Here is a 14,475-nt window from a genome sequence, read left to right as displayed (position 1 = left end):
GGGACTCTTTCTACCCTCACTGACCTTACAAGGCCTCCCAAGAACTGGAACAGGACAATAGCCTACAAGCACCCGATTTGGTCGACATCAGGGGCAGGCTTCCCATCTCAACTGGACCCTCAACATGGCACCGGCCATCCTGTCTGCTTCAGGGCATTGCTCTGCCTCTCCCCCCAACAGCCATTCCACAACTGCTGATCCTCTTCTGAAAGCTGCCCCCCAACCCTCAAATCTGCCCAAGAGGATGGAGCTTATTTAGTGTGAGTTTCTCACAATCCCCCCATGGATGTTCGCACTCACAGGTCTTTCCTTCCAGCAATTTCGGAGGAATGAAGTCTGCATATCGCTTATAAGCTGATCCTTCTACTTGTGCCATTGAGCCCAACTCTTAGCACTCTTGTAGGGCTCTGTCCTGTCTGACCGACTGTCCCATCCCAGTCTCAGACCTTGAGCCCCTCTACTAAAAGCTGCAGTAAACAGACACCCAGTAAATAATTTTAAAATGTTACCTCTTGGTGCTTCTGAATTCTCTCAAGGGCCATCTTTTCCCGAGAAATGAGGACTTCAGATTTTGCTTGACAAGCTCGCTCCAGTTCGTTCCGGAACTCAGCTAATTCCCTCTCAGCCTTTCTTTTCTCTTCCATTTTAACTTTTGCTATTTCCGTATCTTTAAAATACTTAAACTGCCAATTGATTACAAATAACTGTAAATACCAATAACTACACTAAAGAAATAACTTCTCTCTTGATAGTTAGGGGTTAACACTAATGCTACACTTAAATATATTCAGTTTAACTCATCTTTGGTTTCCTTTCATTCACTGTACCTGTAACATTCATTGAAAAAGCACCAAAAAATGACGTTAATTAGAAAGAATCATACGTGCAACAGTTTATCACATTCATTAATAAAGATTCCACATTTTCTCCCTTATACCTCAGACTAAGACATTAAAGACAAGCACCAGTATCACCCTTGCTAAGAGCAACAAGATACAGCTTACCTTTTGACACATTTCTTCCTGAAGCTGCTGTTCTATTTCTCTCTTATATGCATTTAACTTTAGTTCCAAAGATTCTAACTTGGGACACCGAGGGTAAGCATCAGCAAACTGATCATCAATGAGCTGAAGCTTTTTCACTATTAAAAGACAACAACACAGGAAGTTAGGATAGAGAGACACGGTCAGGTGAGCACGAGGCTAGAGCTCTGTTCAAAAGTGAAGCGTATACTTAGGGGGAAGTGTAGGGATCTCTACCACTGACTCTGAAACATCAAAAAATTAAGACGGATTAGCGGATGGGACAGACAAGGGCTTGAACAAGTATCACACAGATTTACTGGGAAAATGTAGGTACACAAGTGTTGAGCATCCAACTGTTTCAACCTTTCCCTGTGTTGGAAATTCTTCATCCTGAAATGTCAGGGGCAAAGTAAGCAAGGCGTACAGTATAAGCCAGAAGACACTGGCAAGGCAGAGAGCACTTTCAGTGGACTTTGGTAAAAGGTATGACTCATACGTTCAAAACACTGACCTTAAAATAAACAAAGATCATGTACTTGAACTCCTCTGCTTTCCAGGAAAGGAAAGTGCCCCCTACAGTTTAAGTGAGTCCTAGAGGGCTAAGCAACTACGTGACGGCCTAATAGGGACTAAGACCAGGTCCACGGACTGTCCCGCAGTCTCCTGACGTCTCCAGTACCCACAGCCCTCAAATCAACTGCGGATCAGGATGAGCCACGCGGCATGCAAACCTCGACCTAGAGGACCGCCACCAATACCCACCAAAGACGATACATGGGGTAAAAGGCTGGCAGAGGTCCCAACAGTGTTCGTCCCTTTGGAGAATTTTAGACATACGTTCCATTGTCCTTTCTGTATTTTCCAAATGCTCTGTGATTGTTACTGTCCAATACAGGACTCTCGAGCCGCATGAGGCCACTGAGCAGACAAAATGTGACCATCTGAACTGACATGTGCTCTAAGCGTAAAAGACACACCAGATTTTAAGGACTGAACATAGAAATTTTATCTAAACTAATCTCATTAGTTTTTTTTTTATATTGATTACATATTGGAATAGTTTGGTCATACTGAGTTAAATAAAATATATTAAAACAAAATCACCTGTGGGTTTTTGTTTTGTTTTGTTTTTGTTATTTTTTTACTATGGCTACTAGGCCATTAAAAATTACACATGTGGCTCATATTATTGGACAGCACTGCTCTAGAATAAGCACATACCCTGTTCCCAATGGAATAAAACCTAGGCCAAAATAAAGTAAAGGCCTCATTATACAGTGTAACTTTACAGATTATAGGCTTATCTTCTTACAGGTTAAAGGCACCATTACTCCTTAAGACTCGGGAAGGGCCAAGAAATCGATTAATCACATAATTTCAGAAAACCTGGACTCTAAGATCAGTTCTGCCCCAGGCTTGCTTCCAAGTTGCTCTTCCTCTGTGGACCCCCATTTCCTCAACTGTAAACTGAAGTGATACACCACTAACTTCTCTAGTTTTCTACAGTGCAAGTCGTCTAGGATCTTCTCAGGTAGTGGCTATAAAGTTAGATGAGATGCAGGGAAGAACCTGCCAGTTGAGAGAGGCTGAATGCAACACACAAGGAAGAACATGGGCCTCTGGAGTCCCCTTGAGAAGAGGAAGGTGCAGCCTGAGCGGTCGCAAGGGGAGGGAGCAGTACTGGAGAGAAGTTCCGGTCCCTTCCCACAGTGATGCCAGAGGAAACGAGTCCCCCCACCACCTGTGGGTTGCATCCCTCCCAATCAAGGAACAAGCTCATAATACAGTAAATCAAGTCACTGTCATTTGAAAAGAAATCAGAACAATTAAAATTCTGAAAGAAGGCTACAGTTACCAAGAGAGTCTTTGCTAGGAAATGTTGAATTTGTCTGCGTTTCCATATCACGGCTTGCTTTGGACTGATGATATTCTGCCAATTCTCTTAAAAACTGCATGAGGAAACCTAAAAGACACAAAACGTATAATACAGTTTCATGGCACCAATTTCTTTCGTTTAACCATTGCTCAGTCACTCTTTATATAATCTTGGTTTTAAAACATTATCCTTTTCGGGGCGCCTGGGTAGCTCAGTGGGTTAAAGTCTCTGCCTTCAGCTCAGGTCATGATTCCAAGTCCTGGGATGGAGCCCTGCATCTGCTCAGCAGGGAGCCTGCTTCCCCTCCCCTCTCTCTGCCTGCATCTCTGCCTAGTTGTGATTTCTGTCTGTCAAATAAATAAAAATCTTTGGGAAAAAAAAAAACAACACATTATCCTTTTCTCCATTCTATATCTCTTAAGAATAATTTCTAAGGAAAGGCCTTTGCAAACATGGCACAAAACCTAGAAGCAATGAGGATAAATATCAGTCTAACAACATATAAATCAGAAACCTATACAGCATGAAATGAAGTCAAAAGACAAGTGATACATTGGAAAAAAAATTTGTGGTAATAAATTAATTTTCATACTATTAAACAGCTCTTACAACCAGTAAGAACAAATGGAAAAATGGAACAAGACATGGACAATGTTTACACACAAAAAAGTGTTTAACTGTCAAACGTGAACAAAATTATAAATAAATGCAAAATATTACAAAAGAGAGACTGTATTTTCTGAGTAAGAGTGCTAAGATTAAGGGGCGCTTGGGTGGCTCAGTGGGTTAAAGCCTCTGCCTTCGGCTCGGGTCATGATCCCAGGGTCCTGGGATCGAGCCCCACGTCGGGCTCTCTGCTCCGCAGGGAGCCTGCTTCCTCCTCTCTCTCTGCCTGCCTCTCTGCCTAGTTGTAATTTCTCTCTGTCAAATAAATAAAATATTTTAAAATTACAGGCACAGGGGAGCCTGGGTGGCTCAGTGCGTTAAAACCTCTGCCTTACCCACAGAATGGGAGAAGATATTTGCAAATGACAGTACAGACAAAAGGTTGATATCCAGAATCTATAAAGAACTCCTCAAACTTAACACACACAAAACAGATAATCATATCAAAAAATGGGCAGAAGATATGAACAGACACTTCTCCAATGAAGACATACAAATGGCTATCAGACACATGAAAAAATGCTCGTCATCACTAGCCATCAGGGAGATTCAAATTAAAACCACATTGAGATACCACCTGACACCCGTTAGAATGGCCAAAATTAGCAAGACAGGAAACAACGTGTGCTGGAGAGGACATGGAGAAAGGGGAACCCTCTTCCACTGCTGGTGGGAATGCAAGTTAGTGCAGCCACTTTGGAGAACAGTGTGGAGATTCCTGAAGAAATTAAGAATAGAGCTTCCCTATGACCCTGCAATTGCACTGCTGGGTATTTACCCCAAAGGTACAGATGTAGTGAAAAGAAAGGCCATCTGTACCCCAATGTTTATTGCAGCCATGGCTACGGTCGCCAAACTGTGGAAAGAACCAAGATGCCCTTCAACGGATGAATGGATAAGGAAGATGTGGTCCATATACACAATGGAGTATTATGCCTCCATCAGAAAGGACGAATACCCAACTTTTGTAGCAACATGGATGGGACTGGAAGAGATTATGCTGAGCGAAGTCAGTCAAGCAGAGAGAGTCAAGTATCATATGGTCTCACTTATTTGTGGAGCATAACAAAGAACACGGTGGACATGGGGAGATGGAGAGGAGAGGGAGTTGAGGGAAACTGGAAGGGGAGATGAACCTTGAGAGACTATGAACTCTGAAAAACAACCAGAGGATTTTGAAGGGGCGGGGGTGGGGGGTGGGAGGTTGAGGAACCAGGTGTTGGGTAATAGGGAGGGCACGTACTGCTTGGAGCACTGGGTGTGGTGCAAAAACAATGAACACTGTTATGCTGAAAATAAACAAATAAAAAAAATTGGAAAAAACAAAGGAACAAAACAAAACAACAACAAAAAAAACTTCCTTTGGCTCAGGTCATGATCCCAGAGTCCTGAGATCAAGACCTGAATTGGGCTCTCTGCTCAGCAGGGAGCCTGCTTCCTCCTCTCTCTCTGCCTGCCTCTCTGCCTACTTGTGATCTCTATCAAATAAATAAATAAAATCTTTAAAAAAACCACACACACAAAACACAGGCATATAAGCCATCTGGGAAGATGGCAAAATAAGATTGTAAGCTCACCTCCTCCCACAGACATAACCAGGTAACAGCCACAGCAGAGCAATTAACCCAGAAAACAAACCCAAAGACTGGCAAAACAGACTTCACACAGTTAATCAGAGAGAGGAGACCACACTGAAAACAGTAGAAGAAGCAGAGACACAGTTGGGAGCCAAACTAACCACCAATTGTAGGGACACCACAAGCACAGAGAAAGGAGCAGAGCAGACTCCAGTCACACCAGGCAGGGGGTCCTGCACTGGAGAGATGAGTCCCTATATCATCTGGCTTTAAAAACCAGTGGGATAAGGAAGATGTGGTCCGTATACACTATGGAGTATTATGCCTCCAATCAAAAAGGATGAATACCCGGGGCGCCTGGGTGGCTCAGTGGGTTGGGACGCTGCCTTCGGCTCGGGTCATGTTCTCGGGGTCCTGGGATTGAGTCCCACGTCAGCCTCTCTGCTCAGCAGGGAGCCTGCTTCCCTCTCTCTCTCTCTCTCTCTGCCTGCCTCTCTATCTACTTGTGATCTCTCTCTGTCAAATAACTAAATAAAAATCTTTAAAAACAAAACAAAACAAAAAAAAAGGATGAATACCCAACTTTTGTAGCAACAGGGACGGGACTGGAAGAGATTATGCTGAGTGAAATAAGTCAAGCAGAGAGAGCCAATTACCATATGGTCTCACCTATTTGTGGAGCATAACAAATAACAGGTAGGAACTGGGGAGATGGAGAGGAGAAGGGAGTTGAGGGAAACTGGAAGGGGATATGAACCATGAGACACTATGGACTCTGAAAAACAACCTAAGGGTTTTGAAGGGGGGTGGGTGGGAGGTTGGGGGAACCAGGTGGTGGGTACTGGGGAGAGCACTTATTGCATGGAGCACTGGGTGTGGTGCAAAAACAATGAATACTGTTACACTGAAAAGAAATTAAAAAAAAAAAAAAAAAAAAACCCAGTGGGGGTTAACTTAGCCTGCCTTTACAATCAGCAGGGCTCCAGGTATCTTAATGATCAGCAGGCTTAGTCTGGGAAAGCTGGAGGGCAAAAGGAAACAAGATCCACCCTTAAAGAAGCAGCATAACAAACAAAGAACAAACATACAGCTAGTAACAAAATGGCAGTTAGTATGTACCTATCAATAATTACTTTCAATGCAAATAGACTAACTGCTCCAATACATAGGGTGACTGAATGGACAAAAAAGGCAGACCCATCTATGGGGCACCTGGGTGGCTCAGCTGGTCAGACTTTGTCGAATCAGGCCCACACCAGGCTCCTTGCTCAACAGGGAGTCTGCTTGAAGATTCTTTCCCTCTGCCCTCCCCCCACCATGTGGCTCTCTCTTGCTCTAAATAAATAGATCAATCTTAAAAAACAACAACAAAAAAAAAAAAAAAAAAAAAAAGGCAAGACCCATTTATACGCTGCCGATAGGAGAATCACTTCAGACCTAAACATACGTGTAGACTGAAAGTGAAGGGATGAAAAAATGTTATCGCGCAAATGGACATGAAAGCTGTGGGAGCAATGTGTATATTGAACAAAATAGACTTTTAAAACAGAGATCATAAGAAAGACAAGGTAGGACACCAGATAGTCATAAAGGGAACAATCTGATAAGAAGATACAACAATTGTGGGGAACCCCGCTGGCTCAGTAGGTGGAACATGCAACTCTTGATCTCTGGGTTGTGAGCTGGAGGTCCACACTGGGTGTAGAGATTACTTAAAAATAAAATCTTAAAAAAAAAAAAAAGAACAATACTTTTGTACCCACACAGTAGCATCCAAATATATAAAACAGCTAATAACAAACATAAAGGAAGCAATTGATAGTGATACCATAGAGGCCAAGAAAAACAAGGCTGTACACACCTCGAGTTAGTCCTGACATAAGTACAGCCAAGTTGGCCAAGCAAAAGCTGGCACCCTGCACCCCCTCTCCACTCACTCCCCTCCCCTCGGCAGTATGACATTCCTCAGCCACTCCTGACTGCCCTGAAAGAGAAACAAATAGTTAACCTGCAAAGATCACAATCCTGCAAGACAGGAGTCTCCCTTGGTTTACAAATGTCCTAGACATTTAATAATAATGTCACCCTCCCCACCATAAAACTAAAGGAGGCTGAGGCAGAAGGAAATGTAAATAAAGTTAAATTTCTTCTAAACCTAAATCTCACTACAATAGGAGAAATGTGAAACTTTATCTCTAAACCTCCAAGATAGTGTCAGCAATCATTACCAAGCATATGGCCCACTGATACACATCTAAAGGTCTCACGAGAAGATTTTTATTACTGGTAATGAATAACCTTTTCTGCAGACAAGAGCTAGCCCCTCAAGGTCCTGGAGACCTCGCTTTCAAATTTCCTTAGAGACTAACATCATCCCCTTTGTCCTCACCCAACGCCGAGTCCACCCCTACTCCACCTTTAAAAACTCTGACTGTAGTCTGGTTCGAGGTCCAAGTCTCTACTCCACTGCATCGGGTATACCTGGGCTCTAGCTTAAGCTTTTCCCTTCATGTGACTGCATCGGTGCTGGGCTCCTTGGTGGTCTCTCAGACACGAAAACTCAGGCATAACAATAATAGTAAGGGAGTTTAACACACCCCGCTTACATTAATGCACAGATCATCGAGACAGAAAATCAATAAGGAAACAGTGGCTTTGAAGGAAATGCTGGACCAGATGGGGCTAACAGATACATTCAAAAGGTTGCATCTTAAAAGAGCAGAGTATACATTCTTTTCAAGTTTACATTATATATTCTCCAAAACAGAGCACATATTAGGCCACAATATGAGTTCAAATTCAACAAAACTGAAGTCATCCCATATGTCTTTTCCAACCACAACAATACACAACTAGTAATCAACCATAAGAAAAAAATCTGGGGGCGCCTGGGTGGCTCAGTGGATTAGAGCCTCTGCCTTCAGCTCAGGTCATGATCCTCAGGGTCTTGGGATTGAGCCCCGCATCGGACTCCCTGCTCATGGGGGAGCCTGCTTCCTTGTCTGCCTGCCTGCCTGCTTCTCTGCCTACTTGTGAACTCTCTCTCCCTCTCTCTCTCTCTCTCTCCCTCTGTTAAATAAATAATCTTAAAAAAAAAAAGGAAAGAAAAAAAATCTGGAAAGAATACAACTACATGGAGGCTACTGAACAATGAATGGGTCAACCATGAAATCAAAGAGCAAATAAAAAAATACATGGAGACAAAGGAAAATGAGAACACAACGGTCCAAAATCTTTGGGCTGCAGCAAAAGCTATTAAAGACGGAAGATTCTGACAACTTAACAATACAGGCTTATACCACAAAGCAAGAAAAATCTCAAATAATGTAACCTTAACACCGAAAAGAGCTGGAGAAAGAAAAAAGCCCAAAGTCAGTAGTAGGAGGAAAGCAGTAATAAAGACTGTAGCAGAAATGAATGAAATAAAAATTAAGTAAAATCAATGGAACACACCAATGAAACCAGGAGCTGGTTCTTTGAAAAGATTAAATGACAGACCTCTAACTGGACTCATTAAAAAAAAGACTCAAATAAAATCAGAAATGAAAGGGCAGAAATAACAACCAACACTACAGAAATACAAAAGATTATAAAGAGAATATCTGGGCACTTGTGTGGCTCAGTCAGTTAAGCATCCAACTCTTTTTATTTTTATTTTTTTTATTTGACAGAGAGAGACACACAGAGAGAGAGAGAACACAAGCAGGGGGCATGGGAGGGGAGAAGCAGGCTTCCTGCTAAGGAGAGAGACGGCCATGCCGTGGGGCTCAATCCCAGGGGCTCAATGCCATGGGATCATGACCCAAGCCGAAAGCAGATGCTTAACGACTAAGTTACTCTGGTGCCCCAAGCATACAATTCTTGACTTCGGCTCAGGTCATGATCTTGGGGTTGAGATCAAGCCCCATATTGGGCTCTGTACTCAGTGAGGAGTCTGTTTGAGATTCCCTTCCTCTCCCACTGCTCCCCCGCCCAAACTCAAGCATGTACACTCTCTCTAAAATAAAATCTTTTAAAAACATTTTTTAAAGAGAGAATATTACAAAAAGTATATGTCCACAAATTGGACAACCAGGAAGAAATGGATCGATTCCAAAAAACACATATAACCTTGAAAACTGAATCACGAATAGGAAATCCAGGGGCACCTGGGTGGATCAGTGAGTTAAGCCTCTGTCTTCGGCTCAGGTCATGATCCCAGGGTCCTGGGATCAAGCCCCGTGTTGGGCTCCCTGCTTCTGTCCCTCCACCTGCCCGTGCTCGCTCTCTTTCAAATAAATAAATAAAATCTTTGAAAAAATAAAGATAAAACTATTACCAAAAACAGAGGGAAAGGGAAGATTCCAAATTTATTCTATAAGGCCAGAATTACTGATACCAAAATCAGATAAAGACTCTACCAAAACAAAGCAAAAACCAAACAAAAAGCCACAAAAGACTATAGGCCAGTCATCAGGGAAATACAAATCAAAACCACAATGAGATATCACCTCACACCAGTCAGAATGGCTAAAATGAACAAGTCAGGAAATGACAGATGCTGGCGAGGATGCGGAGAAAGGGGAACCCTCCTACACTGTTGGTGGGAATGCAAGCTGGTGCAATCACTCTGGAAAACAGCATGGAGGTTCCTCAAAATGTTGAAAATAGAACTACCCTATGACCCAGCAATTGCACTACTGGGTATTTACCCTAAAGATACAAACATAGTGATCCGAAGGGGCACGTGCACCCAAATGTTTATAGCAGCAATGTCTCAATAGCCAAACTATGGAAAGAACCTAGATGTCCATCAACAGATGAATGGATAAAGAAGATGTGGTATATATACACAATGGAATACTATGCAGCCATCAAAAGAAATAAAATCTTGACATTTGCGACAACGTGGATGGAACTAGAGGGTATCATGCTTAGTGAAATAAGTCAATCGGAGAAAGACAACTATCATATGATATCCCTGATATGAGGACATGGAGAAGCAACATGGGGGGTTAGGGGGATAGGAGAAGAATAAATGAAACAAGATGGGATTGGGAGGGAGACAAACCATAAATGACTCTTAATCTCACAAAACAAACTGGGGGTTGCTGGGGGGAGGTGGGGTTGGGAGAGCGGGAGGGGCTATGGACATTGGGGAGGGTATGTGCTATGGTGAGTGCTGTGAAGTGTGTAAACCTGGTGATTCACAGACCTGTACCCTTGGGGATAAAAATACATTATATGTTTATTAAAAAAAAAAATTGGAAGGGGAGGCGAACCATAAGAGACTATGGACTCTGAAAAACAACCTGAGGGTTTTGAAGGGTCAGGGGTGGGAGGTTGGGGGAACAGGTGGTGGGTAATAGGGAGGGCACGTTTTGCATGGAGCACTGGGTGTTGTGCAAAAACAATGAATACTGTTACGCTGAAAAAAAAATTAAATTAAAAAAGAAAAAAAAAAAAGACTATAGGCCAGTATCTCTAATGAACACAGATGTAAAAACCCTCAACAAAATATTGGAAAATTGAATCCAACATTACAAAAATTATTCACTATGAGCAAGTGGGATTTATTCCACAGATACGAGTGTGGTACGAATATCTGCAAATCAATCAAGGTGATTACATTAATACTACTATAATAATAATATATAAGATAATAATAATATAATATAATAATAATAATAATCACATTAATAATGGAAAAGATAAAAACCATATGCTCATCTCAATTGGTGAAGAAAAAGCATTTAACAAAGTACAACATCCATTCATGATAAAACTCTCAATAAAGTAGGTTTATTTTTTTTTAATTAAAATAATGGCATGTATAATAGCACCAAAAAGAAAATACCTAGAAATAAACTTAATGAAGGAGCAGAAAGACCTACACTATGAAACTATAAAATACTGATGAAAGAAACTGAAGATGACACAAATGGAAAGATATTTCATGCTCATGAACTCAAAGAGCCAGTACTGTTAAAAGGTCCATACTAACCAAAACAACCTACAGATTCAATGCAATGTCTATCAAAATACTAACAGCAGGTGCCTGGGTGGCTCAGTGGGTTAAGCAGCTGCCTTCGGCTCAGGTCATGATCTCAGGGTCCTGGGATCGAGTCCCGCATCGGGCTCTCCGCTCAGCAGGGAGCCTGCTTCCCTCTCTCTCTCTCTCTGCCTGCCTCTCTGTCTACTTGACAGATCTCTGTCTGTCAAATAAATAAAATCTTTAAAAAATTAAAAAAAAATACCAACAGCATTTTTCATAGTACTAGAATACCCCTAAAATTTGTATGGAACTACAAAAGATCCCCAAAGAGTCAAAACAACCTTTGGAAAGAAGAACGAAGCCGGAGGTATCACAATTCCAGACTGCAAGATATACTACAAAGCTGTAGTAATCAAAACAGTATGGTACTGGCACAACATCACACTCATAGCTAATGGAACCCAAAGGAGAGCTCAGAAATAAACCCACACTTATCTGGTCAATTAAGCATGAACTCCTACAATAAAAGAGGGAAGAATATCTCATGGGGAAAGTAAAGCTCTTCAACATATGGACAGCTACATGCAAAACATGAAACTGGACCACTTTCTTGCATCACACACAAAAATAGGCTCAAAATGGATTAACGTCCTAAATGTGAGACTTGAAACCATAAAATTCCTAGAAGAAAACACAGGCCGTAATATCTCTGCCATCGGTTGTAGAAACATTTTTCTAGACAGGTCTCAGGCTAAAGCAAAAAAGCAAAATTAAACCACTGGGACTACACCAAAATAATGAGCTTTTGCATAGCAAAGGAAGCCATCAACAAAACAAAAAAGCAACCTGACCAATGGTAGAAAACCCTTGCAAATGATACACCCAAAAAGGAATTAAAGTCCAAAATCTATAAAGGTCTTACACAATTCAACACAACAGAATGATCCGATAAATAAATGGGTAGAGGACCTGAATACACATCTTTCCAAAACCATCCAGATGGCCAACAGACAAATGAAAAGATGCTCACCACCGCTCATCATCAGGGAAATGCAAACAAAGCCACAAGGAGCTCTCACCCCACACCTCTCCAATGGCTAAAAGCAACAGCACAAGAAACAACAAGTGTTGGCAAGAATGTGGAGAAAAGGGAACCCTAGCGCACTGCAGATGCAAATGTAAACAGGTGCAACCACTATGGGAAATAGTATGGAGGTTCCTCAAAAAATCAGAAACAGAATCACCATATGATCCAGTAATTCCAGTACTGGGTTATTTACCCAAAGCATACAAAAGCACTACTTTGAAAAGATCTATGCACCCCTTTGTTTACTGCAGCTTCATTTACAACAAGAAAGTTACAGAAACAACTCAAGTGGCTTTTTTAAAAGACTTTATTTATTTATTTATTTATTGCTTTATCCAGTCAATGCCATCTTTTTTTGGTTTGTTTGTTCTCAGCATAAGTGTTCATTGTTTTTGGACCACACCCAGTGCTCCATGCAGTACGTGCCCTCTCTATTACCCACCACCTGGTTCCCCAACCTCCCACCCCCTGCCCCTTCAGAGTCCACAGTCTCTCATGGTTCATCTCCCCTTCCAGTTTCCCTCAACTACCTCTCCTCTCCATCTCCCCATGTCCTCCGTGTTCTTTATTATGCAAGACTTTATTTATTTGACAGAGAGAGAGAGATCACAAGTAGGCAGAGAGGCAGGCAGAGGGGGAGAGAGAAGCAGGCTCCCTGCTAAGCAGAGAGCCCGATGAGATGCAGTGCTTGATCTCAGGACCCTGAGATCAGGACCTGAGCCAAAGACAAAGGGTTTAACCCACTGAAACACCCAGGTGCCTCTCAATAGATGAATGGATAAAAAAGATACGCACACAACAGAATCAGCCATCAAAAAGAATGAAATCTTGCCATTTGCAGTAACATGGAACTACAGGGTATAAGGCTAAGTGAAATGTCAGAGAAACAACTATCATACAACTTCATTTGCATGTGGAATTTAAGAAATAAATGGAAAACAAAGGAAAAAGAGATTCAAATACAGAGAACTATGGTTGCCATAGGGGAGGTGGGTGGGGAGATGAGTCAAACAGAGAAAGAGGATTAAGAGTATACTTGTTACAATTAGTACTGAGAAATATATAGAATTGTTGAATCACCATACTGTACACCTGAAACTAATATACCACTATATTAATAACTGAATAACAAAATAACAGTATACTCAGGCAATGAAATAATACATAGCAATTAATATGAACAAACCAATGCTAAAGTAGTCTGAATCAATGTCATAATGCTGCAAGAAAGAAGCCATACTCATGACATATTGCAGGAGCCCATGCATATAAAGTGTAAAAACAGGCATTAATAATCCACGGTGCTAGATATCAGAATAGCAGTGAAGACTGGGAAACAGGGAAAGCGTAGTGATTGGGGAGAATACAAGGGAGACTTCTGGGATGCTGGCATTGTTCTATTTCTTGTGCTGGGAGGTATTTCCTGGGTACGTTTATTTTTCGATGGTTTCACCAAGCTGTAATTTCTGCATTTTATATTATTATACAAATACATTTTTATTGAAAAATATGTGTGTGTACATATATACACACACATAAAATAATATTCATGATTGCGTTGTCCAAAATGCTGCTGGATTCATCGGTTATGGCATTAAATTAAGTGGGGCACATCCATTAAAAACAAACAGGAATACCTTCATAATCCTGCAATTTCAGTTCCAGACCAGTGCAATACACAGAGTATCACAATGAATCAAGTCTAATGAATGTTTCCCAGTACATATAGAAGTAATATTTCCACTATACCCGAGTCTGCTAAGTGTGCAATAGCAATCATTATGTCTAAAAAAATGAACATACTTAATTTTAAAATACTGCTAAAAAATGCTAGCCATCATTTGAATTTTCCCCCAGTCACACACAGTCTGGCTGGTGGAGGGTCTTCCCTTGGTGTTGATGGCTGATAACTGATCAGGGTGGTGGTTGCTGGAGATGGGGTTTCCTTTCAAGAGTTCTCTGTAGCACAAGATTTACTCAAAATAGAACCACTTTCAAAACTGGAGTCAATCCTTTCAAAACCTGGCAGTATATTTATGTAATAACGTAAAGCGTTCGTGGTCATTCCAACAACCTTCATGGTATCTTAGCCAGTAGATTTCATCTCAGGAAACCACTTCCTCTGCTCATCTGTAAGAAGCAACCCTTCTGCTTAAGTCTCACCCTGAGAATGCAGCAATTCAGTCCCATCTTCAGGCTCCAATTCTGGTTGTCTTGCTATTTTCTACCACATGTGCAGTGACTTCCTCCACTGAACTCCTGAATCTCTC

At 41.6% G+C, this 14,475-nt stretch overlaps 1 protein-coding gene across 9 annotated transcripts in view; it reads right to left on the bottom strand.

The window, feature by feature from the left end:
- LOC123935763 (oral-facial-digital syndrome 1 protein-like) overlaps positions 1 to 14,475 on the bottom strand; it is a 51,448-nt gene that overhangs the window by 23,587 nt on the left and 13,386 nt on the right. For 7 of the 9 annotated variants that reach the window (XR_006817014.1, XM_045996569.1, XM_045996570.1 and 4 more), the window contains 3 exons: positions 2,881 to 2,988; positions 1,005 to 1,141; positions 510 to 683 (listed from right to left, as the gene is read on the bottom strand). Coding sequence is in view for 8 of the 9 variants with exons in the window: in XM_045996569.1 (XP_045852525.1) it covers positions 510 to 683; positions 1,005 to 1,141; positions 2,881 to 2,988 (419 nt within the window). In the remaining variant the exon portion in view is untranslated. Of the gene's footprint in view, positions 1 to 509; positions 684 to 1,004; positions 1,142 to 2,880; positions 2,989 to 7,005; positions 7,032 to 14,475 lie in introns of those variants that run through there. The other 2 variants (XM_045996574.1, XM_045996573.1) reach the window with 2 other exon arrangements.

Source organism: Meles meles, chromosome Y (assembly GCF_922984935.1).
Source record: "Meles meles chromosome Y, mMelMel3.1 paternal haplotype, whole genome shotgun sequence".
NCBI lineage: Eukaryota > Metazoa > Chordata > Mammalia > Carnivora > Mustelidae > Meles > Meles meles.
This window is presented reverse-complemented; position numbering and strand designations above follow the sequence as displayed.